The 25,930-nt window shown below is 54.3% G+C and overlaps 1 protein-coding gene across 1 annotated transcript; it reads left to right on the top strand.

The window, feature by feature from the left end:
- Positions 1 to 34: 34 nt before the first annotated feature.
- On the top strand, positions 35 to 21,315 carry CAD (carbamoyl-phosphate synthetase 2, aspartate transcarbamylase, and dihydroorotase). Its single transcript, XM_037528346.2, has 44 exons — positions 35 to 196; positions 446 to 585; positions 2,310 to 2,439; positions 3,847 to 3,989; positions 4,170 to 4,311; positions 4,507 to 4,678; positions 4,850 to 5,035; positions 5,217 to 5,329; positions 5,658 to 5,803; positions 6,047 to 6,178; positions 6,302 to 6,535; positions 6,673 to 6,894; positions 7,103 to 7,291; positions 7,552 to 7,676; positions 7,824 to 7,954; positions 9,870 to 9,982; positions 10,707 to 10,951; positions 11,175 to 11,421; positions 11,771 to 11,869; positions 12,007 to 12,231; positions 12,318 to 12,500; positions 12,703 to 12,921; positions 13,132 to 13,299; positions 13,884 to 14,066; positions 14,167 to 14,271; positions 14,582 to 14,821; positions 15,009 to 15,090; positions 15,385 to 15,551; positions 15,668 to 15,832; positions 15,969 to 16,100; positions 16,305 to 16,506; positions 16,781 to 16,971; positions 17,067 to 17,207; positions 17,371 to 17,472; positions 17,854 to 17,950; positions 18,531 to 18,575; positions 18,682 to 18,851; positions 18,962 to 19,036; positions 19,464 to 19,676; positions 19,859 to 19,984; positions 20,157 to 20,312; positions 20,400 to 20,501; positions 20,673 to 20,767; positions 20,872 to 21,315. The coding sequence occupies exons 1-44, from the start codon at positions 115 to 117 to the stop codon at positions 20,972 to 20,974; spliced, it is 6,678 nt and encodes a 2,225-aa protein (XP_037384243.1). The 5' UTR covers positions 35 to 114; the 3' UTR covers positions 20,975 to 21,315.
- Positions 21,316 to 25,930: the final 4,615 nt, after the last annotated feature.

Below are 25,930 nucleotides of genomic sequence, written 5' to 3'. Positions count from 1 at the left end.
CGGTTGGCCACGTGGACCCGCCCGGGCGCGCCGTCCTCACGTGGCTCCGGCACCGGCTGGGGCGTGCTGCGTTTCCCGCGTCTCCGCTCGCCCCCGCCTCTGAGCTGCGTCCCCATGGCGGCCCTGGTGCTGGAGGACGGGTCGGTCCTGCGGGGCCAGCCCTTCGGGGCCGAGGTGTCGACTGCCGGGGAAGTGGGTAAGCGAACCCGGCCGGCCGCCGACCTCTTCCCACTCTCTGCTGCCCCTCTCTGCCCAGTCCGCCCTGCCCGGACCCTGCCATTTTCCTGCCTGGACCACCCCCACCCCCCACCCAGTATCCGGGCGCGTGGTCCCCAGCCCCTCTCATCCCTCTCGATCAGAGCAGCCTCCGCCTGGACCCCCGCGTCTCCGGGGGCAGTGTTCCGAAGAACGCCCCGCCTGAGCCCCAGCCCCGCCTCTCTTGCAGTGTTTCAAACCGGCATGATCGGCTACCCCGAAGCCCTGACTGATCCCTCCTACAAAGCACAGATCTTGGTGCTGACATACCCTCTGATTGGCAACTATGGCATCCCTCCAGATGAGGCGGATGAGTTCGGTCTCAGCAAGGTAGCCACGCCCATTGCTTTCTCTAAGTTCTTTTCAAATCGGACTGTTGTTGCAGGGAAGGCTTTGACATTATAGTAGGCATCCTGGAGAGAAAAGATACACTGGAGTGGATTTTTACACAGAGGCAGGGCCTTTAGTACTTTGTTATGCTAGAAGTGCTGGAGACCAAACCGGCGTTGGTGAGGAGCCAGTGAAGACTTTTTAGGGAAGATTTTTCTGACGGGCAGTCTTATGGTGAATGGGAGCAGTGCTTGAGATTATACGGATTAGTGGGAAAGAGACCTGAAACCAAACCCACCCTTGCCAGTGATAGTCTCAGCTCACCTACTAAATCAGTGAAGGGCATTATCTTCTAAACCTGCTTGCCTGGCCTCACTTCTACCAATTTTCAGTAAAGTTGTTACCTCTAGGTAAGGAGACTCAGTTTCCTCCCACCGTGAAGTTTTTTCATGTACTTTCTCCTTTGAAACTTGGAATCTAAATTGCCCTCTGAGAGTCCCGGCAATAAAGAAATAAATGCAAGTTAATGTGGAAGTCACCAGCGCCTAGGTGCAATATCCCTCACAACTCATTTGGTCCTGATTCCCAACATGCTGAGCCTTGAATTCTAAATTTGCCTCCCCAGTCACTCTGACACTTGGGAGAAGGAGCTCTAGATAAGGGACACACTTGTTATTCCTGGAAAACACTAGTGCTCTTTATAAAGCTGGAGCCGCATTGTATTCTGGTTGATCCAGTATCTTGGTCAACACATGCATCAACTCTAAGCACACAAAATTTGAGTTTCTAAACCTGCAAAATTGAGGCCCTGCCAGAATCAGGGCAAGGCCTTCTAGTGCAGACTAGTCTTCTTGGCCACAGAGAATTCTAACCAAACTGTTCGTGATCCCTAGAGGACAGTGTAACATCCATTTTCCTTTAAATCTTCCTCTACTAAGAGTGTAATTTAAAAACATGGCTCCCTCCCGCACAAGCTACCTGAGAATTTATTTAGTTATTGAATGTCTGTCTATTGGGTAGCAAATTAATGTTATTTTTCTATAATAATCTCCTAAGGGCTATGGGGATATAATCGTGCCCAGCCTGAACCTTTATTTAGTAAGGTATTGTTCACCTACCTGCTTTACTGTTTTCATCACACTAATTATAATCTTGTTTACATGCTGCTTGCTCATTTTTAGTCTCCCTAAGTAGCAAATTAAAATCATGAAGACAGGCAACTTGTCTTCATTCATTTTTACTCACCACCCCACCCGCTACAACACCTAGCACCCCACAGACACTCAGGAAGTATTGGCTGCTGTGTGTCACACACTTTTGCTCTTGAGTTCAGAATTCTGTGAGGAAGATACAAACACATTAGTAATACAGTGTTAAGTGACAAGAAAGTGGAAATTCAGTGAGCTTAGGTGAACTCTCAGGAGGCAAAGCTGCCGTGATGAGTAGGGGTGGCGTCACAGCGGATTTGTGGTCTTTGTTTTGGATAAAAGAGAGGAGGAAGGGGAAATTTGTCCTTTTGAATTATTAATCACACACCCTGGGCCCTGTGTTCGGTGTTTCACACCGAGGCAGCATCATTGGGATAGGACAAAAGCTTGAGGTATCTGGTGCAGGTATAGTAGGTCGTTTGGTGTGGCTGCAGTGCAGGTGTATATACAGGGTAGAGAAAGGTGCCGGGGGAGGCATGTAGCCCCGCACTCCTCACGGTCTCCTTCCATCAACAGTGGTTTGAATCCTCGGGGATTCACGTGGCAGGCCTGGTGGTGGGAGAATGCTGCCCCACGCCCAGCCACTGGAGTGCCACCCACACCCTGCACGAGTGGCTGCAACAGCATGGCATACCTGGCCTACAAGGTAAAGTACAATACAGGTGTGTCTGGGCAAAGCACAGGTGCTTGGATGGAATGAATAAAAACAAGATTTCTGTATCCTACTGGGACTCAAGTCCATGGTTGTGATGGAATGTACCTCCCTTGGAAGGGTTACATTGGAACCTGGGCCTGGAGGAAACAACTGGGCTCTTGTTCAGGTGGAAGATTTCAAACAGAAAATCAACTCAGGGTTAACTGTACCTCACCTCTGCTACCACCCCCCCCCAGATTATTTTGAAGCAAATCTAGACATTATATCATTTCATCCATAAATATTTCATTATCTATGAAAAAGAAATCCTTTTTTTTTTTTTTTTTTAAGAGGCATGTATATTTATTTGTTTGTTTGTTTGTACATGCACTGGGTACAGTCAGAAGCGCGGGAGGGTGAGAGAATTCACCAGAGCAGAGCAGAGCAGGCAGAAGGACCGAAGTACACTGCTGAGGGGAGCAGCGGGCGGCAGGAGAGGTCTGCGCGCCATGTGGGACCCTCTTCTGGTGGCCGGGGAGCAGCCGGGGATCGAACCGGCGCTGCAGAGGCTGCGGGCAGCTTCGCAACCCAGCACTCAACCGCTGCGCCACTGGGGAGGCCCAAAAAGAAATCCTTTTTAAGACTTAATGATAACATACATTTTAAAAAGTTGGGCCTCCCCAACTTTTTGGGGAGCGCTGGGTTGCAAAGCTGCCCGCAGCCTCTGCAGCGCCGGTTCCATCCCTGGCCTCCAGGTGAGGGTCCCACATGGCGCGCAGACCTCTCCTGCTCCCCTCAGCAGTGTATTTCGTCAGTCTGCCTGCTCTGCTCTCCGCTCTCACTCTGGTGAATTCTCTCACCCTCCCTTCTGACTGTACCCAGTGCTTGTATAAATAAATCAATTTTTTTTAAATTAAAAAATAAAAATAAAAAAGTTTATTTCTAATATGACTAAATGTCCAGACAATGTTTAAAATTTTCCCAATTATCTACTTTTTAAAAAACTTTATTGAAATCTGTACTTAATGCCCACATATTATGTCTGTGTAACCTATGGGTTTTGTAACTTGCTTGAGGAAAATAGCACCCTTTTCCTTTTAGGGTAGCCCAGACTGCATTTTGTTGATAATGTCTAGGTAGCTTTTTTGTGTGTGTTTGGGTATTTTTATCTATAGATAGATCTAGAGTCGTGGTTAGTTCTGCTGTAATCTCTCTGACAAGAATACTGGGTGCGAGTGTACTTCCATCAGGACGGCCCAGGATTTTGACTTGGGGCTCTGGAGTGAAAGTGCCTCCGGAGCCTTTAATTCTACATTAATTAATTTAAATTTAAATTTAATTCTAAATTTGCCTCCCCAGTCACTCTGACACTCGCATGACTGGGTGGGGGTGTGACCTCACAGAGTGGTGTTTTGACAGGAGTGGACACTCGGGAGCTGACTAAGAAGCTGCGAGAGCAGGGGTCCCTCCTGGGAAAGCTGGTCCAGGATGGGACAGATCCTTCATCCCTGCCATTCTTGGACCCCAATGCCCGCCCCCTTGTGCCGGAGGTCTCCATTAAGGTACAGAGATAGCACGGGAGAGTGGGACAAGCTGTAGCGCCTTAGAAATATCTGCCCATGACTGGGATACTCACTTGCGGGAGAATCGGAAGAGGCCTTGGAAGAGGGATGTTGGTGTGCATGTATCTATACCGAGAGATCACAACTGCCAACCATCAACCCTATTTCTCTATTCCTCAGGCTCCCCGGGTCTTCAATGTAGGAGGTACCCCGCGGATCCTTGCTTTGGACTGTGGTCTCAAATACAATCAAATCCGGTGCCTGTGCCAGCGTGGCGCCGAGGTCACTGTGGTGCCGTGGGACCACACATTAGACGGCTGCGGTGAGTAGCTAGCGTCGGTGCAGGGCCATGGACAGGCAGCATGGGCGGAAGATCTGTCCCTCGGTCCAGTTGCTAAAAGTCAGCATGAGTTGCGGGGAGGAAGATGGCGATAAGGCCTTTTACTCTGACAGTCAGGGCTGGAAGTGTGTCTCTCACGTGGAAGGTTTTTGATATCGTCTTTCCTCCCCGCTGCAGAGTATGAGGGACTCTTCCTGAGCAATGGCCCTGGTGACCCCGCCTCCTACCCCAGTGTGGTGTCCACACTGAGCCGCGTGTTATCCGAACCTAATCCCCGGCCTATCTTCGGGATCTGTCTGGGGCACCAGCTGTTAGCCTTAGCCATTGGGGCCAAGACTTACAAAATGAGGTAGGACTTGTACAAGGAAGAGGAGCCTAAACTTTGACAGTAGAGCGGGACATCTTGGGAATGGAGATCGAGTTGGTGTTGAGAAAGGACTGGGTCAGAGTCAACTGGGGCTGGTGAGGGGGTGAAGGGAGAGCAAGGAGAGCCTGTCCCTTAGCACACTTCCATTTCCAGATATGGCAACCGAGGCCATAATCAGCCATGCTTGCTGGTGGGCACTGGGCGCTGCTTCCTGACATCCCAGAACCATGGGTTTGCCGTAGAAACAGACTCACTGCCAGCAGGCTGGCATCCTCTCTTCGCCAATGCCAACGATCGTTCCAGTGAAGGCATCGTACATGACAGCCTGCCCTTCTTCAGGTGAGCCTGGGTGATTCTGGCAGGGTAACTAGATTGTGCAGCTTTGAAGCCCCCTGGGACTTGAAGATGGAAAAGTAAAGAACAGTAGTGGACCCCAGACGTGTTATACTACCCCTCTCCATGGCTGCCCCGGCCCATGTCAGTGATGACAGCGGGTTTTGTGATCTTATCTCTTCTACAGTGTCCAGTTTCACCCAGAGCACCAAGCTGGCCCCTCAGATATGGAACTGCTTTTTGATATCTTTCTGGACACTGTGAAAGAAGCCATAGCTGGGAACCCTGGGGGCCAGACAGGTAAACACCCGAGTAGAACAGAGCTGTGGAACTAAGAATACGGCTGGCTCTAGGATGGGGATGGGGTGGACACACCCAGAACACTGATAGATCTTTAGGAAGTTAAGGGGGTGGGGTGGCTTATGTGTAGTCTAGGAGCACAAATGGGGTGGGGAGTGGGGTGGGATGGCAACCAAGCCAAAACAGTTGGTACGTGCTTCTTCCTTTGAAAGGAACTCCGGAGTTGGGAGGCTTGGCTTCTGCCTCTGCCCTGGTGTCTTCTGAACCCCAGATGATCTCTCGGTCTCATTCTACTCTAACATTCTTTGACTTTTCTCTGCCTTCACAGTTCGAGAGCGGCTAATTGAGCGCCTCTGTCCCCCTGGGACTCCCACCCCAGGCTCTGGGCTTCCACCACCCCGAAAGGTTCTGATCTTGGGCTCAGGGGGCCTCTCCATTGGCCAAGCTGGGGAGTTTGACTACTCAGGCTCTCAGGTAGGGTGTGCTCGTGCCTGCCTTCCTGGACGTGTGACCCTCAGGAGTAGACAGAATCTTGAGAAGGGGGGAGGCACAAACATTGTCACAGGGAGGAAATGAGCCAGGAGGTCAAGGGGCTATGGGGAAAGGTGAGGGGGTAAGGAATAGAGTAAGTACAGGGGAAAGAAGAGAAGTGTCAGTGAGAAGCCACTCACAGCTCTGCTCTGCCATTGAAGCTGATGGGCCATTCTTGTCTCTCAGGCAATTAAGGCCTTGAAGGAAGAAAACATCCAGACGTTACTGATCAACCCCAACATTGCTACAGTGCAGACCTCCCAGGGGCTGGCTGACAAGGTCTATTTCCTTCCCATAACACCTCACTATGTAACCCAGGTAAGGTTGGGGGGACATCTGAGGAGCAAGGGGATCCTGTGATCACTTTTGGTTTTTAGAGTTCTTTGATGAGCCAGCTACCTAACCCCGAGATCTTCGTGCCTGTTACTCCCTCCTGTTCAGGTGATCCGTAATGAGCGCCCAGATGGCGTGTTACTGACTTTTGGAGGCCAGACAGCTCTGAACTGCGGTGTGGAACTCACCAAGGCCGGTGTGCTGGCTCGTTATGGGGTGCGGGTCCTGGGCACGCCTGTGGAGACCATTGAGCTGACGGAGGATCGGCGAGCCTTTGCCTCCAGAATGGCAGAAATCGGGGAGCACGTGGCCCCCAGTGAAGCAGCAAATTCTCTTGAACAGGTTCGAGGGGTAATTGAGAGAAGGTCGGACGTGGTTTTCTTCCTATTTTATCCTCTCTGGGTCCAGCCACCCTCTTGACAGCAGGAACTCAAGGTATAGTAGCTTGATCTGTTTTTTGTCTCTTCCACTTGCTGCAGGCCCAGGCAGCTGCCGAGCGACTGGGGTACCCTGTGCTGGTGCGTGCGGCCTTTGCCCTGGGTGGCCTGGGCTCTGGCTTTGCATCTAACAAAGAGGAGCTGTCTGCTCTCGTGGCCCCAGCTTTCGCCCATACCAGCCAAGTGCTGGTAGACAAGTCCCTGAAGGGATGGAAGGAGATTGAGTATGAGGTGGTGAGAGATGCCTACGGCAACTGTGTGACAGTAAGTGATGGCAGGGGTGGGAAGTGGGGGGAGCAACATCAGGCATTGTGAGCTCCTGTACGAGCAGAGGCCAGTCTGAGATTTGGGGTTCCATTGCCCCTCAGACCCTAGATGGGTGCAGGCCCACAGGCAACAGGACTCTGGGCTGCAGCCTCCCACCTCTCCTGACTCCCCTCAGCAGTGACTTCACGGGCCCTTCCCTCCACAGGTGTGTAACATGGAAAACTTGGACCCATTGGGCATCCACACTGGTGAGTCCATCGTGGTGGCTCCGAGCCAGACACTGAATGACAGGGAGTACCAGCTACTGCGACAGACAGCCATCAAGGTGACCCAGCACCTGGGAATCGTTGGGGAGTGCAATGTGCAATATGCCTTGAACCCTGAGTCTGAGCAGGTAAGGCTCTAGGTCCTGGAGCTGATTTTCTAGCTGTTGAACTGCCTTCTATAATTTTGGGGCCTCAAGGCTAGGAGGCTCCATCACCTCTGGAGTAGAAGCCAGGATTGACCTTGGTAAGGTTGGGCCATGGGGGAGGAAAGTCCTTTGTTATCCATCCCTTTGGGGAGGGTTTTCCTTTCTTGCCTTCCTGAGGTATCACTGAGGCAGAGCTTTTAGGCTAGTTACCTGCTGATTGTTTTCTGTTCTCCCTCTTGCAGTATTACATCATCGAAGTGAATGCCAGGCTCTCTCGCAGCTCTGCCCTGGCCAGTAAGGCCACAGGCTATCCACTGGCCTATGTAGCAGCCAAGCTAGCTCTGGGCATCCCTCTGCCTGGGCTCAGGTAAAGGGTCGGGAGTGAAGAAATCATTCTGGGATAAGGGTATGAATAGAACGTTAGCCTAGATTTATGAGGATGGAGAGAGCTATCTGGAAACTTGCCCTTGACTTCTGCTCTCTCTTTCTGACACCCCCACTCAATGGCTCCCAGGAATTCTGTGACAGGGGGAACAGCAGCCTTTGAACCCAGTCTGGATTATTGTGTGGTAAAGATTCCTCGGTGGGACCTCAGCAAGTTCCTGCGCGTCAGCACAAAGATTGGGAGCTGCATGAAGAGTGTTGGTAAGAGATGTATCCCAAGAGACCCCTTAGATCTCCAGAATATCGGAGCTCTCTGACATGGCCTTCCAGTCCCTGTTTTAACCACTTCTTGGGTACACATTTCCTTAACTCATAGAGGCATTTCAAACCACAATAGTGGGCCTCATCAGGAGTGGGGATCAAAAGCATCTGGAAGTCTGTCGGACACATGCCACCTCCATTCCCAGATGGCACGTCAGAGTCTGTGGGACGCTGACAGCCTTCAACAAGCTCATCTCTCTCACTTTACAAATGAATAAACTGAGGTACCCACAGAAGGAAAGTGTGGGACTGCACAGAGGCAGAGCCAAAAACTGAAGACTTGGCCTGCTTCCTGGTTCTGTGTCCCTCTGCTACATACATAGGTTGCCTGTCATTGGTGAGACCAGTTCATGAAACTCCACCCACAGCATTTCATGGCATCTTGCCCATTGCCTCATCAGTCGGCTTTTAATGCCAGTGACATTTTGTTCTCCGTGCTTGTTTTAAATACTAAGACTTCAGAGAAATAACTGCTGTTTTCCTGTGAATCCTTCTAAATCCAAGTCAGCACAGTGGCAGCCACTCACAGCTTATCTCTTGTCTGGGCACTTTGTGCCATGGTCACTAAATGAAATGTTTTTTCAACACCATGTTTAAGATCAGAGACCTTTTTCATAAAAACTAATGAACTCTGAATGGGTGTAATAGCCTCCAAGTGGGTATGGTGGGTATGATGGAATTGAGTTAATTGAGTTACTGTGCTTCCTCAGGGATCATAAATTACCTTAGCCTGTCTTCTAATACATTTCACCCAAAGCAAGCATGTACATGTGCCAAAGTGTCATCAGCATAAAAGATCAGAGCAGCTCACTGTGCTCCAGATTTTTAGTAAGAGCAGTAGTAGCCTTTAAGCAACTAAGTTCTAAGCTCAGATATTATTTCTGAATTTTTAGAAGTCTTACAAGACTGCCAAGTTGTTCCTTCTGGAGATGACTTCCTGTTATATGAAAATTTTAATAAACATGGGAATGAAGCCATAATTAAATTGTGGCTAAAATAAATAGATTGAAAATAGGACAAAGAGCAATTCCTAGATGAGACATTCGAATTTGATCTTTTTGAGTAACCTTTGTAACTTATTAAAACAAGTAAGATACTTGAATCAGGGGCCTCCCTGGTGGCTCAAGGGTGTAAGTCTCAGTACTATGAAGCTATCTGCAGCCACTGCAGCATGAGTTTGATCCCCCAGCCAGCCAGGGAGCTACCCACATGGCACAGACCTCTCTTGCCTCGCCCACTGGTCCCCTCAGCAGTGTATTTCAGTCAGTCTGCCTGTTCTGTCCTCACTCTGTCTCTGGTGAATTCTCTTATCCCCACACCTCTGGCCTACACCCCAGCACTTATATGCATACATAAATAAAATAAATCTTTGAAGAAAAAAAAAGGGCCTCCCTTGTGGCACAGCAGGTTGAGTGCAGCACTGTGAAGCTGTCCGCAGCCTCTGCAGTGCGGGTTTGATCCCAGCCAGCCGGTGAGAATCCCACATGGTGCAGCAGACCCCTCCTGTCCTTCCCGCTGCTTCCCTCGGCAGTGTATTTCTGTCGTCTGCCTGTTCTGCTCCCTGCTCTGTCTCTGGTGAATCCTCTCACCCTCCCGTGCCACTGGCCTGTACCCCAGCTCTTGTATAGAAAGAAAGAAATCTTTAAAAAAAAGATACTTGAATCACTGCGAAGAGATATTCTAACCAAAAAAAAAAAAAAATCTTCCATAATCATTTTACACAAAAATTATCCCTCAATGAAACACCGAAAGTCTCCCCACCACAGGACCTGCCTTGAGAGTCTCCCATATTCTACAGACATTCTGGGGAGTCCCTCACCTCCACACCCTCAGTCCTTCCACCCTCTCCTTCCAGGTGAAGTCATGGGTATCGGGCGTTCATTTGAGGAGGCCTTCCAGAAGGCTCTGCGCATGGTGGATGAGAACTGTGTGGGCTTTGATCACACAGTAAAACCAGTCAGTGATATGGTAAGCACGCCATTCCCCCAGTAACACCCCCAAAGTGGACCCTGCTGCTCTGTCCCCAGCCCATGAGCTGGCAGCCCAGTAGTGCCAGCAAGTTGGTACTGTGCAGCTGCTGCTCTATGCCGAGTGTTTTTTTTTTTTTTTAAGCTGAACCTTTTTTTTTTTTAAGATTTATTTATTTATACAAGCACTGGGTACAGTCAGAAGCGCGGGAGGGTGGGAGAATTCACCAGAGCCAGAGCGGGGAGCAGAGCAGGCAGAAGGACCGAAGTACACTGCTGAGGGGAGCAGCGGGCGGCAGGAGAGGTCTGCGCGCCCTGTGGGACCCTCCTCCGGTGGCCGGGGAGCAGCTGGGGATCGAACCGGCGCTGCAGAAGGTGCGGGCAGCTTCGCAACCCAGTGCTCAACCACTGCACCACCGGGGAGGCCCTCTTTGCCGAGTTTTGTGATGTCATCTCATGAATCGTTCTATAAGGACAAATTGTTAGATTTGTTTTCATGGGTGAGGAACTGAGGCATGGGGAAGTTGTAGAACTTGCTCAGAGTTGGTAACGTGTGCGAGGTTTTTGTAGTTGCGGAGTCTGCACTTTAAACCATTTCCTTTCCTGCAGCCATTGCGCTCATGTGCAGGCTTTGTAGCACTGGCAGGAGGTTGGGACATACCCTTAACACCCTGCCAGCTGCCTCTGCACAGCCCTCCTGTACCTGTCTGCCCTCTCACCCTTAGGAGTTGGAGACTCCAACAGATAAGCGGATCTTTGTGGTGGCGGCCGCCCTATGGGCCGGCTACTCGGTGGAGCGACTGTATGAACTCACCCGCATTGACCGCTGGTTCCTGCACCGAATGAAGCGAATCATCGTGCACGCCCAGTTGCTGGAGCAACACCGCGGACAGCCTTTGCCCCCAGACCTGCTGCAACAGGCTAAACGCCTTGGCTTCTCAGACAAGCAGATTGCCCTCGCCGTTCTGAGGTCAGAGGTGGTGGTGGGCTGGATCAGAGGGAGGTTGGGAGATGAGTTGAGAAAGGTGGGGCAGAGAATATTTTATTAGTGAGAGACTCTGAAGAGAGGGAATGGGAGCTTTGGAGACTTCTAACCTCCATCCCGGGATGTTTCCCTCCATTCCCTGCCCTGGCCTCTCCTCGGTCCATGCCCCACTCCCAGGGCCTATCTTCTGACGCTGCTTCTCCTTTAGCACAGAGCTGGCTGTTCGCAAGCTGCGTCAGGAACTGGGGATCTGCCCGGCGGTGAAGCAGATTGACACAGTGGCAGCTGAGTGGCCAGCCCAGACAAATTATTTGTACCTGACGTACTGGGGCACCACCCATGACCTCACCTTTCGAACACCTCATGTCCTGGTCCTGGGCTCTGGCGTCTACCGTATTGGCTCCAGCGTTGAGTTTGACTGGTGTGCCGTCGGCTGCATCCAGCAGCTCCGCAAGGTCCGGAAGCTAGTCTTTTATACCATTTTCTCTGCCCTTGCATCCACTGCTGCACCTGCCCGCCCACCTGCACCTAATCCTGACACCTTTTTAGTTCCTACCCTTACATTCTTATAGGGCTTCAGGGTGGAAGGATCCCCGGAGGTCACCTTGTGCCCCAGGCAGGGCACGTGTCTCCTCTCCAGCACTTTGTAGCTGTTTTCCCAGGACCTGCAGCGCTGGCCCTTCCCAATCTGTGCAGCTATTTCAGAGCTAACCGGCGTGGTGGCCTCTGAAGTTGGGGCTTTGGCTGTTTCTCCACACTCTTCTTCCCTCCAGTTTGCTAAATATCGTTCCCTCCCTGTTGCAGATGGGGTATAAGACCATCATGGTGAACTACAATCCAGAGACGGTCAGCACAGACTATGACATGTGTGACCGACTCTACTTTGACGAGATCTCTTTCGAGGTGAGAAGACTGAAGGCTGGGTGGCTGGCTCACCAAAGGTTCTTTGAAACTTGGGAGGTGGGGGTTATAGGGGGAGGACGAGCCATGAACAAGAAGACTCAGCTCCCTGACCTTGCTGGTCCCCCCCCTCGGTGCAGGTGGTGATGGACATCTATGAGCTGGAGAACCCTGAAGGTGTGATCCTGTCCATGGGTGGGCAGCTGCCCAACAACATGGCCATGGCCTTACATCGGCAACAGTGCCGGGTGCTGGGTACCTCACCAGAAGCCATTGACTCAGCTGAGAACCGTTTCAAGTTCTCCCGGCTCCTTGACACCATTGGCATCAGCCAGCCTCAGTGGAGGGAGCTCAGTGACCTGGAGGTGGGCTGGGGCCTGGAAGGGGGCTGGAGGCTGGATGATGTTGTAGGTGAATGTGGCCAACCCAGCTACACTCCCCGTGCCTTTAGTCTGCTCGCCAGTTCTGCCAGACCGTGGGATATCCCTGCGTGGTGCGCCCCTCCTATGTGCTGAGTGGTGCAGCTATGAACGTGGCCTACACTGACGGGGACCTGGAGCGCTTCCTGAGCAGTGCAGCAGCTGTCTCCAAGGAGCACCCTGTGGTCATCTCTAAGTTCATCCAGGAAGCCAAGGTGTGAGGCTGCAGACAGGTGTCTGAGGGCAGACTCCCAGCCTTGGAGGCAGCGCCCCTCTGGTTTGCAGAAATGTGTGCACAGCGGGCTGGGAAGGGTGGGTGGCTCTGTGGTGGTGGGAGGAAGGCAGCATCCTAGAGCAAGACAGAAGAAAATGGTCCCTGCCCTACAGCACATTTCCCTGTGCATGCGCCCCCCCCAGGAGATCGATGTGGATGCTGTGGCCTGTGATGGCGTGGTGGCGGCCATTGCCATCTCTGAGCACGTGGAGAATGCAGGTGTGCATTCAGGTGATGCCACGCTGGTGACGCCACCTCAGGACATCACCACCAAGACCCTGGAGCGAATCAAAGCCATAGTGCATGCTGTGGGCCAAGAGCTGCAGGTCACTGGGCCCTTCAATCTGCAGCTTATTGCCAAGGTAGTAAGAGGGAGCTCAGGGAAGGGCTAAGGGCCACGGTGTCAGGGAGCCCTCATCAGAGTAGGCGGGAAAGCTGGGAGGGGTTGTAGCCAGGGCCTGCAGGGCTGTCAGTCACCCTGAACCCTCTCCCAGATTGGCCACCCAAGTGAGGGGAGAAGTCAGGGCCAGTGAAGTGTGTTAGCGAGCCTGGTCTCTCTCTCCCCACCCCAGGACGATCAGCTGAAGGTCATCGAGTGCAATGTACGTGTCTCTCGCTCGTTCCCCTTCGTCTCCAAGACACTGGGTGTGGACCTGGTAGCTTTGGCCACACAGGTCATCATGGGAGAAGAAGTGGAGCCTGTGGGGCTCATGACTGGTTCTGGAGTCGTGGGGGTAAAGGTAAGAGGGGTTGAAACCTTGGGGTAGTGATCACAAGCAGGGAGGAAGGTAGTGGGAGCGGGTTCCCTCAGGGCACAGGCTAGAAACCTGGGGCTTACTGTGGGCGAGGCCTTGCTGTACCTCCAGGTGGTGAGATGGCTTTGCCCTTGGACACTTACACATCAGCAGTAGGAGGCAGGAGACGTGAGGTCCAAACCCAGCTGCATTGTTGAACAGCCTTGTCACCAACCTACGTAACAGATGTAAACAAAATGCTAAAGGAGTTTGCAGCCCTCATAAAGGGGTGACCTGGGGGAACTGAAGGGGAAAGGTGGTCTTTGAATTGCATCATGAAGGGTGGTCAGGATATGTGGTTGGCAGAGCTGGTTAAGGAAGTACTCTGGGGTCAGGGAATTACCTGGTGGAAGCTGAAAGAGAACCGAGGGCGTGTCTGGGAAGCAGCTGGCTGGTGTGTGTAGGCCACGCATGGGACAGCAGCAGGGAAGGCTGGCCCTCCTCTTCAGATAAGACAAAGGGCAGGGGACCAGAGCTGCCTCTCCTGGGGGCGGGGGGTCCCCTCAAGCCTTTATCTCCTGTTCCCACAGGTGCCCCAGTTCTCTTTCTCCCGGTTGGCGGGTGCTGATGTGGTGTTGGGAGTGGAAATGACCAGTACAGGGGAAGTGGCTGGCTTTGGGGAGAGCCGCTGCGAGGCCTACCTCAAGGCCATGCTGAGCACCGGCTTTAAGATCCCCAAGAAGAACATCTTGCTGACCATCGGCAGTTACAAGGTACAGACTCCAGGAAAGACCGAGAGGTGGGGCAGGTGGCCTTAACTCTGGGCAGTGCAGGGCAGGTATGACAACCCCGTTGTCTTCCTGCTTGGCTTAGAACAAGAGTGAGCTGCTCCCAACGGTGCGGCTGCTGGAGAGCCTGGGCTACAGCCTCTACGCCAGTCTGGGCACTGCTGACTTCTACACGGAGCACGGCGTCAAGGTAGGGGCTCCCCTCCCCACCCCAGTGGCCCTTCCTGCAAGGATATGAAGACGTTGCATGTATTTTTTTACGTAGGTGTGTGGGCTCATACTGCAGAGCCCTTGGCAACCTAGATCTCATTAACATAATGCCAACATCTTCCCTGTCAAAAAATACATTTTGCCACTAGCAAATAGAGCAACCCTGGACTCCAGCCTATGGGTCCCCAGTCTCCCCATCACGGGCTCCTGGGCCAGTCCGCCTTTCTTCAGGCAGGTCTTCCTGACCGCTGCCAGGCTCAGGTTGACCCTGACCTTGTCTCCGGCCACAGGTGACAGCTGTGGACTGGCACTTTGAGGAGGCAGTAGATGGCGAGTGCCCACCACAGCGAAGCATCCTGGAGCAGCTGGCAGAGAATCACTTTGAGCTCGTGATCAACCTGTCAATGCGTGGGGCTGGGGGCCGACGTCTCTCCTCCTTTGTCACCAAAGGCTACCGCACCCGGCGTCTGGCTGCTGACTTCTCCGTGCCCCTCATCATCGATATCAAGTGCACCAAGCTGTTTGTGGAGGTAACAGACCCAGGTGCCAGACACAGCCAGTGTCGATGGAGGAGAGAAAAGTGAGGGGTCACGGGGCCGGGGAGTCTCAGTATGAAACGGCATAGAGAGGGAGGATCCCGGTAATGGGAAAACCCAGTCTCTACCTCCAACTCCCAGGGTGCCCTTAAATCAAGCTAATGGTGGTTTCCACCCGCAGGCCCTTGGCCAGATCGGGCCAGCTCCTCCTATGAAGGTGCACGTTGACTGCATGACTTCCCGAAAGCTGGTGCGGCTGCCTGGTAAGTGCGTCTGTGGGGAAAGCCAGGTTTCTGGGCACTGGTAGGACAGAAGCTGCGGGCGCAGTGACAGATAAGCTCCTCCCTGGACTGCAGAGCAGGGACCAGTCCTCTGAGCGCCCTTGAGCGCTCCTCCCTCAACCGACTCCTGATGACTCAGATCCTCACTGCCTCAGGCTTCTCTCAGTGGCTGCTAATCTTGCTGCCATCTCCACTCACCTCCTTGATGCCCTTCATGTCTCTGAATCTCCTCTCATGTTGAATCTTCCTGTCATGTTGCCGCCTCTGTGTTCTCAGGATTGATCGATGTGCATGTGCACCTGCGGGAACCAGGTGGGACACACAAGGAGGACTTTGCCTCAGGCACTGCCGCTGCCCTGGCGGGGGGCGTCACCATGGTGTGTGCCATGCCTAATACCCGGCCCCCCATCATTGACGCCCCTGCCCTGGCCCTGGCCCAGAAGGTGAGCCCCTGCCTCCCTGAGCAGTTCTATGTCTGCCCCGACCCAGGGGACTCTGCCTGCAGGTGCCAGCCTGGCATGGGTGCCGGTGGGCCTTAACTCCTATGCATCCTTTCCAGCTGGCAGAGACTGGTGCCCGTTGTGACTTTGCCTTATTCCTTGGAGCCTCGTCGGAGAATGCAGGGACCCTGGGTGCTGTGGCTGGGTCTGCTGCGGGGCTGAAACTCTACCTCAATGAGACCTTCTCTGAATTGCGTCTGGACAATGTGGCCCAATGGATGGAGGTGAGTGCGTGGGGAAGGAGGCAGCCAACTCCTCCAGCATGAGGGCCCACCTGGTGGGCTGACCAGGAGGACTGTGGGCTCTGATAAGCACAGAATCAGGCTCCACACGCTCCCTGAAGATGCTTTCTGTCCCCAGCACTTCGAGACATGGCCGTCCCACCTGCCCATAGTGGCACACGCGGAGCGCCAGAGTGTCGCTGCCGTCCTCATGGTGGCTCAGCTGACCCAGCGCTCGGTGCACATATGTCATGTGGCGCGAAAGGAGGAGGTGAGAGGACACCACAGGGCCCAGTCCCTGTAACAGCAGGAGGCCCTAGTCCCTGGGGGCAGGAGGGTGTGATGGGACTGCTGGAGCCAGCTCCCTCAGCATGTCTGCCCCATCTCTCAAAGAGAGGGAGGATGCTGGCTGTGTGTAGACTTAATAGGGCAGGGCACAAAGGGGGACCTCAGGCATCCCCCTACTCTCCCCCAGATCCTGCTTATTAAAGCTGCAAAGGCACAGGGGCTGCCAGTGACCTGTGAGGTGGCCCCCCACCATCTGTTTCTGAGCCGTGATGACCTGGAGCGCCTGGGGCCTGGCAAGGGGGAGGTCCGGCCTGAGCTGGTCTCCCGCCAGGACGTGGAAGCCCTGTGGGAGAACATGGCTGTCATCGACTGCTTTGCCTCAGACCATGGTGAGAAGGCCCACAGGGCTTGTGCCCAGCTCAGCGACTGAGCCCAGCCTGGGCAGTACCCCCGCCCTGCTCTGTGGTAGGTGCCCGACAAATCCCCATGGGAAGATGAACAAGCAAGTCCCATTATAAATGAGGATGTGTGGTCCCAGAAGATAGCAGCGGTCCCGTTTCTCTGTCTTCCAGTTCCCAGAAAAAAATGGTTGTCCTGCGAGCATGTGTGACTTCCCACAGGGGGAGGCATTTGGTCGCGAGGGTAATGATCTCTTTCTCCCAGCACCCCACACCGTGGAGGAGAAGTGTGGGCCCAGGCCTCCCCCTGGCTTCCCAGGGCTAGAGACCATGCTGCCTCTGCTGCTGACGGCCGTGAGCGAGGGCCGCCTCAGTCTGGACGACCTGCTGCAGCGGCTGCACCACAATCCTCGGCGTATCTTCCACCTGCCCCCACAGGAGGACACCTATGTGGAGGTGCGGGAACAAGGGCCCAGGAGGTGGGGGCTCTTCAGCCCTGGATCCAGTCCGTGATAGGGCCTTCCCCTAGTGTAACCTGTGACTCTGGACAGGTGGACCTGGAGCACGAGTGGACAATCCCCAGCCACATGCCCTTTTCCAAAGCCCGCTGGACTCCCTTTGAAGGGCAGAAGGTGAAGGGCACTGTCCGCCGTGTGGTCCTGCGAGGAGAGGTGGCCTATATCGACGGGCAGGTACGTATGTGGCCCTTGCCGGCCTCTTCATGCCTGCCCAGCTCATCTGTGCAACCCCACTGCCCCCCCCCCCCGGTCCCCCCAAACAGCTTTCCTCTTGGCTTCCATTCCTGTGGCTCCCAGTTCTGGGAGCCTCACTCGCCTGCCCTGCCTCTCTCTGCAGGTTCTGGTGCCCCCGGGCTATGGGCAGGACGTCCGCAAGTGGCCTCAAGGGACTGTTCCCCAGCTCACACCGTCGGCCCCTGCTGCCAGTGAGATGACCACGGTACCCATGCTGCTGCTTGGACAGGGGGTGTGGTCGGGGCGGGGCTGGCAGCACAGACATCTTCACTGGCTGCTTAAAATCCCCACCACCTACCTTTATGTCTCCTGCGAAACACAGGATTAACTCTCAATTTCAGAGGCTTCCTTCCAGAAACAAGCCAATGATTAACCGACCCAGAGCTGTTGGGGGCCTGTCCTGGGGTTAGCACACATCTCTAAGGACACATGTGTGTGCCCGTTGAGGGCAGCACAGCAGAACGGTGGAGCTGAGTGGAGATGATAGAAGGAAATCCCTGTGGGCAGTGAGAGTCGGGCTTTTAAGGGATTTAATTTGAAGAGGATTTGGGTCACTTACTTTTCAAAACCAATGTTTTCTCTCCAGACACCTGAAAGACCCCGCCGGGGTGTCCCGGGGCTCCCTGATGGCCGCTTTCATCTTCCACCCCGAATCCATCGAGCCTCTGACCCAGGCCTGCCAGGTAAGAGAAGGTCCTTGAAGTGGGGGGATGGGGGCCACCTGGGCTTGGAAGAGTAGGGATGGGCTCCTCTCCCCGCATTGTCCCGAGTGGACTGGCTCAGGCCCAGGACCTAGTCCAGGCCTCCTCCCAGCACCCACCTTTGTCCACTCACCCTGTGCTTCCCACCAGCCCCTCCTAGTCCAGTGCACCACACCCTCCTATGCCTCGATCAGCTGCCCAGCGCCCCACAGCTATACTCATGGGCCCTTTCTTGTTGTGGGCAGCTGTGTTCCTCCGCCCAGGAGCTGGGACCCCACGGGGCAGCAGAGCGTGGGGTAAATCCAGGTTGCTGCGTGGTGTGAGCCTGGCCATTCCCCTTGCCTAGGATCCCTTGGCCAAGTGGGAGGACCCCGGGAGGGTACCACTACCCCCACACAGCTGCCCCTATGGGAAACCACATGTCCGCCCTCCCTTAACTGGCTGTAATTACTGTCGTGTGAGTTGGTTTAACACATCCACCGTGATCTGGAGTTTGGGGAAATGGAGCCTCTTTGCAAACCTCAGTGACAGGCTTACATCTCTTCTGTCGCCCTATTTGTAGCTGAGGAGCCAAAGGAAAAGTCCTCTCGGAAGGCAGCTGAGCCAGGTGAGAGACTCCCCCTGAGCATATGCTCACCTTGGGGACCTTTATGTTCTGGCCTGGGTAGGAGGAACCCTCTGACCAGCCTCTTCTGCCCCGTCCCTCACTGCAGAGCTGATGGGAACCCCTGACGGCACCTGCTACCCTCCACCACCAGTACCTAGACAGGCGTCACCCCAGAACCTGGGGGCCCCTGGCCTGCTGCACCCCCAGACCTCACCCCTGCTGCACTCACTAGTGGGCCAACACATCCTGTCCGTCCAGCAGTTCACCAAGGATCAGGTGCCTGAGGGAGGGAGGGAGGACGGAGCCACCCAGAGCTTTGAGGATGAGAACGGGGGCTAGGGCCGCGGGGGCCATGGCCTTTCCCACTGACTTGGGCTCTTTCCCAGATGTCTCACCTGTTCAACGTGGCACACACGCTGCGAATGATGGTCCAGAAGGAGCGGAGCCTCGACATCCTCAAGGTCAGGGTCAGGGCTGCGGGCGAAGGATCCAGGCTCTTACCAGCCCCACAACCCTTGACAGCAGGGCTGTGCAGTGGCCAGAGGGGGCTCCCTCCCCTGGCACAGGACCCCTCTGTGTCCGAACCCCATGCTGTAAGGAGCGGCCTCCTCTGCCCTTCCAGCCAGTATGCGCTACGCATCGGTCACAGGAGAGCCAGGCTATTTCCTTCTCTCAGAGTCATGTCTCATTCAGACACAGTGCGATGACATTTTGGAGGCAGAGCCTCTAACTTGGAGTGACACTAACGGTGGGACAGCCAGGCTCCGACAGGTCAATGGGAGGTGTTCTCCGGACACCCTTTCTGTGTACATTGGGAAGGCAAGCAGTAGCCTGTGTGTCTCCAAATGAACACGCCCATGTACACACTGAACTTTGCCCTCTGCCCAGGGAAAGGTAATGGCCTCCATGTTTTATGAGGTGAGCACGCGGACCAGCAGCTCCTTTGCAGCGGCCATGGCCCGACTGGGGGGTGCTGTGCTCAGCTTCTCGGAAGCCACGTCCTCCGTCCAGAAGGGCGAGTCCCTGGCTGACTCTGTGCAGACCATGAGCTGCTACGTGGACGTCGTCGTGCTTCGTCACCCCCAGCCCGGAGCCGTGGAGGTGAGGCCGGCAGTGCCCCAGATGGGTTGGTTAGGCTGGAGCCAGCAACAAGAGGTCCCTTCTGCTCATAATTTCTGTGGGTGCAAGTGTCAGGATGGACCCAATGGGTGAGGGGACCCAGAAGGGCTTGACCGAGGTCTGGGGGAGGCCACGGAAGTCAGAGACAATTCTTGTTTTCCCAGCTGGCAGCCAAGCACTGCCGGAGGCCGGTGATCAACGCCGGGGATGGGGTTGGCGAGCATCCCACTCAGGCCCTGCTGGACATCTTCACCATCCGGGAGGAGCTCGGGACCGTCAATGGCATGACGGTGAGGAGGTGCCAGGCTTGGAGGCCTGGAGAAGGAGGGTAGTTGGGGAGTAGGTTCTCCATTCTGGGGTGCGTTGCATCAGGGAGGCCTAGATCTGGTCCTGAGGCTGAGAGCTTTCAGATGGCAATGGGTGCTCATCCTGGGGGCCTCTGGGTGATGGTTCCTCCCCTAGATCACAATGGTGGGGGACCTGAAGCATGGACGCACGGTGCATTCCCTGGCCTGCCTGCTCACCCAGTACCGAGTTAGCCTGCGCTACGTGGCACCTCCCAGCCTGCGCATGCCGCCCAACGTGTGGGACTTCGTGGCTTCCCGTGGTACCAAGCAGGTGAGGCCCTGGGAGGCAGGGGGTCAAGGGTGGGCTGTCAGATCCCTGCCCTGCATTCACCCTGCTCTGCCTCCTCCTCCCTACCAGGAGGAATTCGAGAGTATTGAGGAGGCGCTGCCAGACACGGACGTGCTCTACATGACTCGGATTCAGAAGGAGCGCTTTGGTTCCACCCAGGAATACGAAGCTGTGAGTGCCCGGTTGAGACACTGGGGCTGTAGCTGCTGGGCGTGCTGCTTAGAGGCCGGGCAGGCCAGGCCAGAGCCTTTGGCCCCTTAGTTGTGATAACTGTGGGCTGGGGGTGGGGGGAACCCAGAGCCACCCCTACACTGAGGCACTGATGGGCCGTCTGCCTCGCAGTGCTTTGGCCAGTACATCCTCACTCCGCACATCATGACCCGCGCCAAGAAGAAGATGGTAGTGATGCACCCAATGCCCCGAGTCAACGAGATAAGGTGACACGGCGCCAAAACTGGAGCCAGACTGGGGCTGGCCGCGGGTGGGCACTTGGTCCTGGACGGGCCATGGGGCTGAGGCTCACTCTTTCCTTCTCTTGCAGTGTGGAGGTGGACTCGGACCCCCGGGCAGCCTACTTCCGCCAGGCCGAGAACGGCATGTACATACGCATGGCCCTGCTGGCCACCGTGCTGGGCCGCTTCTAGGGCCCGAAAGCTCAGTCTCTTCTCTTCACGCCCAGAGACTGGGCAAGGAATCAGTGCCCCCCACGGGGGCAGCACACTTAGTAGGTATTCTGTCTGGATGCCCTAGATACACTTAGTAGGTATTGGGGGCATCCCAGTGTCACATGCTCATCTGCACACACATGCGGACGGTGCTTCAGGCCCTGGACCAGGCCGGAGCTCTCTGGCATGGGTGTGGGGCCTCAGATACTGGGGCCAGTCAGCCCTTCTCTGTTATTGCACCCCAAGTCTGTACAGTCACTTTTCTACCTAATAAACAGCCAACCTGCCTCTAGTTCCTACTCTCCTGCACGTATTGTGGCTTCATTATGGGTCGCTAAATGTGTAACTGCAGAACTTTGTTCTAAATAACAAGGACAGGTTCCAAGTACAAGCGCAGCCTCCCTGGGCATGCTCAGACACAGACACTGAAGCAGGGTGGGAAGCTGAGCTGTGACTCTCTGGGATCCTGGGCAGGAACCTGTGGTCTGTTGATGCTGCGGCCACGTGGGCAGCCCCTTCCTCACAGAAGTTGCGCATGTGGCCCTGACATGAGTCACGGTGAAAGGCGGCTTAGCAGCCAGGACTGAAGAGTTCCTCATCCCCTAGACCTTCCCTCTCCCCTCTCTCTGGTTTGTCCTCTCCCGCAGGGGCTGAGACAGCCATCTTGCCCTTAAAACCTTGGCATTCTCCAGCTACCATCACTGTCAGGAGCCCCTGCGCCTACTATCCCTGGAGCCTCTGCTTCCAGTAGCCCCTTCTCTGACACTTTAGTAGCTTTAGAGAAATTTCTTGTTCTAACAGCCTTCAGCTTAGCCCCCTCGGGGTACAAAGCGCATGTACAATAGGAGTACAGGGTGAATAAGGTAATTCTCGCCTCAGTCGCGGCCTCTCGGGTGGTAAGGCCTCGGCGCCATCTGCAGGTTGAACCGCCACACAGCACATGATGGTCCAAACCACTCCAGCGTCCCACAGGGACGCCACCCTGTGTGCGCAGAACTGTCCGCACGAGACAGGGATGAGGAAAGGAGGGAGGACTTTTGCAAAACTTGGTGTGGGCAGGACTTTCTACATACTCATTTCATCTTAGACAATCGTTTCACAGATGCTGGAACTAACTCAGGAATGTTCCTGGTGACTCCCTCATTTGCGTAGCCGGGATTCATCTGCACACCACCTGACTCCAAGCCCATCTTTCTATTTAGAAGGAAGGCACTTTGGGCTTTACAGACAACCAAAACCAGCGAGAGACCAGTCACAGAGTCTAAATCACTGAGGGACAAGTTCTGGGGGGCCGGTCTTTAGAAAAGAGGCCCAAACACCGACCTGGAGTAAGCAAGGCCTCGCGGAATTGGGGTCTGAGCCGGGTCCCAAGGAAGCTGCAGGTTTAGCAGGTGGCTGAGAGGAGGGTGAAGAATCTTATCTCTAGCACAGCTTGAAAGGCCTGGAAGCACAGCTTGAAAGACCTGCCTCTGGGTCTGCAGTACAATGAGGGGCAACCCCTGGACCCAGCACGGGGTTCTTGCTCTGTATTGTTGGGGGAGAGTTTAACGAACCAGACCAAGAAGTATGGATCCAGATGCCTACAATAGCAGCTCGTGGCCACAGACTCTGGAGAGTGTAAGGCCGAGTGACTGGATGTAAGGCTGTCTGGGAAGCTGAGACCTCCCCCATCCAGCCAGTGGTAAACCTTCCCATCGAGTTCTCCCTTGGGTACCTGGAGTGCTGTGTTAGTTTAAAGAGGATCATTTTTAGAGCCCTTCTCTTCAGAGCTTCAGTTACCCTTAGGCTACTCGAGCACGTCAGAGATGGTTTTCCCCACGAGTTGGGAATCTGTCACACTCAGGTTCCCACGGCCCTGGGAGAGCCTCGTCCTCAAGCAAGAGCAGTGGGAGCTGCCAAGCTGCACACACGGTTTACCCAGTTGCTAAGTGGTGGGAGGTGTTCCTGCCCTCATTCTCTCCTTGGCTCTCCTAGCCATAACACAGCTCTAAGTTGAATAAGTGTCTTCCCCTACAACCAGAAATGACACTACATTGGGAACTGAAAGAAGCTATCAGAAGAAACAAAAACTGTCCTTTAAACAAAATACCCATGTCTGGGCCTATTCCACATTCATTGAAGAACAAGTTCATATGCTCAGTGTTGTTGCCATTAACCATGAAAAGTTTCCTGTCTCCCGTGATATTTGAGATTTAATCTTTATAAGCTGGCATAGCTATGCTTATGTGCCAAACACTGTTCTAGCACTTTACAAATATTAACATTCTTTTCTGACTTACTTTGGAAAGATCCCTTTAAGTACGTCCCCTCTGAAAAAATGTCCGACCTGTTGGCTGATTATCACTGCAAAGTCACGGCCCCCAACTCTTCACTGTCTACCCTAGTGGGGAAGGAAATCCTCTTAAGGCAGGTAACCCATTTGGAGCTTGGCTCCCTTCATCCTATTCCTGCCTCTTGTCAAAACCTAAGACAAGCCTGGGCATCTTAGAGCTTTAAGATGAAAGGGCAGAACTGGAGCTTGCCCTGCGATCCCAGTGGGCAGCTGTGATTCTGTTACAATAGCCACAGTAAAGGACATTAGCTGGTGAAGTAGGGAACAGAGAAGGAGCTTCAGGGATGAAATGTATGTGGGGGAGAGACTCATCTGGCAGCCATATCTACACTCGATGGGGGGTGGCATGCGCCAGGAAGCCAACTGGGTGCTATCCACCAAACACCTCATGTGAAGAGGGAGGGTCTAGACACAGATGCATGTGGACGTTATAACAGACCAAGGAAAGGGTGAAAAATGGCTCCGCAGCGTGGGACTTGAGATCTGGAGAATGAGGATTGATAAAGCAGCCAGACTGCTGGGGTGGGGGAGGCTGGATTCTCTGGTGCTTTCCAGCTACTGTGGGGTGTCTGTATGGCGGAGGCTTGTAGATAATGAAGCAGGAAAACTGGAGCAAGGGGTGATGGAGACAAATGTGCTAGTTACATGTGATGACATGAGTGCCATGAGAACTGGGACTTGATTCACTAATACAGCAACTTGAACAGTATAGAGCACTTAGTAGGTGCTCAGTTAAGCATTTATTGAAGAAGGCGAACTGAGTAGAGGTTAGAACCTAAATCCCAGAACCTGAATCTCAGAAAACGTGGGCCAGAGAACTCAGATGGAAGCCCTCAAAGAGGCCCAGAATTTCAGATATGTGACATGGGGAGAGGCTTGGGCAGAGCCAGGCCCCGCTGTAGGCCCAAGAGAATGAAGCCTGGGGCAGCACTTGGCAGTTGCTCTGTTGTTTTGTGGTGGTTAAGACAGACCCAGTTTTCACGGGCTCTGTCAGGAGTCTGTTTAGAATCTGGGGTCCTTTGCTGAGGCAATGGGAAAAGAGGCATTAGAATTGGGACGGGGAAGGGTCTAGAAAAGTCTGGGGAAAACTGCAATCACTCCACAAGAGAGTAATCACAGGGTTCCCAGCAGAGCTCCAGGGGAAGCCAGGCACCATCTGTGGTAGAGCTGGGGAGGGGATGTCCAGGCAGGGCCATGGACTGGCACGTCACCTACCCTGGAGGACCCAAGAAATACCCATGTCTTCCTTGAGACATAGGTCTCCTGCTCAGTGACCAGCAAGTGCTGCAGATTTTCCCCTAGACTCCTACTGGGGAAGAGGGTCCTTTCTAGGCTCTGATTGCCCCCGCGTCCATTCACACCTTTGCCTCCCTCACTCCTTCCCCAACAGTCGTGACTGTTCACCCACTGCCAGGCTGTGAGCTGGGTGCAGCTTCCTCGAGAAGCATGTGGTCTCCGAGACGCCCCTGGCCATGCCCCTGCTCTGAACCCGGCTCTGGGGCAGTGTGTGGGTGGGATGGGGGAGCAGGGGGGCAATCTCCTGTAGTCAGGGAGAAGCAAGCTTGCTGTTACAGGGCCCGGAACCTGTTTTTCTTGGTACGCTTTGTTCTCTTGTATTTCTTTTGTCTGGTTCTCTTGTTTCTCCCTAGGCTTTGGCTACAGTCCTTTTAAAATGCACAGCCCATCTTGGGAGAGCCCAAGGGGAAAAAGAGGCTGGAATTGGATGTTAAGACTGTTGGTTCAGAGAGAAAGTCAGGCAGCAAGCCCGGGGCCAGGAGCTGCGGGCACAGCACCCGACGGGAGAGGAAACTCAGAAGGGGTGCACCTGGAGACCCACCTACACAGTGCTCTCCTGTCTATTCTGGGAAGGCCTGTGTTTCTTCTTAAGAATGGAGACTGGGAAAAGGAGCTGCAGCCTGCCTCGGGAGCACAGCTCCAAGCAGACTGGGGGAAGCTGTGAAGGCTGCACTTCCCTTCTCATTAGTGGGGAGATACGTATGTAGGAGATGACCAGGAGGACTTCCAGAGGAAGTGGGGGTTCTGGTGCAGGAGGGGAGAAGGGGCGGTGCCATGGCCTCTACAATGGTGCCAGTGTAGAGTGCCAGCCTGACTCCAGAAGACCTGTCCTCAGAGGTTTTTTCCTGTGTTTTGCAACCATCCTAGGCCAGGTAGGTTCATTGTCTGTTCTAGAAATTTGAAGGAGAATTTTGGCATCATTTTGACAGGATTTAGTCAGCAGGGAGACAGCACCTTGACCCCCTATGAATCCCTGTACCTCTTTTCTCCAGGCTTTCTCTGGCGTTCTCTGGTGGTCTCCGCCTCTCATAGCCGTTGCTCAGCCTCTCATAGCTCTTCCGCCATCCTTAGACCCCTCCCTCCTAGGTACAGGTGCGCATACTTGCACATGCGCACCCACGCTCAGGTGTCCATAATCAGGCATGCATGCCCCACACCCTCCTGCCTTCTGTAAACAAGATCAGAGCTGCAGGCGATAGCCACAGAGGCCAGTGGCGCAAAAGCCCGACCAACCTCATTTACCCTACACTGGGGCTTCGGGAGACTGTAACCAGCGAGCAGCTGAGGGGGCCTGGGATCGAGAAAGA

The sequence above is a fragment of the Talpa occidentalis genome, unplaced genomic scaffold (genome assembly GCF_014898055.3).
Source record: "Talpa occidentalis isolate TD23 unplaced genomic scaffold, MPIMG_talOcc4v2.1 talOcc4.5, whole genome shotgun sequence".
Lineage (NCBI taxonomy): Eukaryota > Metazoa > Chordata > Mammalia > Eulipotyphla > Talpidae > Talpa > Talpa occidentalis.
Note: the sequence above shows the minus strand (reverse complement) of the source record. Positions and strands in the feature narration are given on the sequence as shown.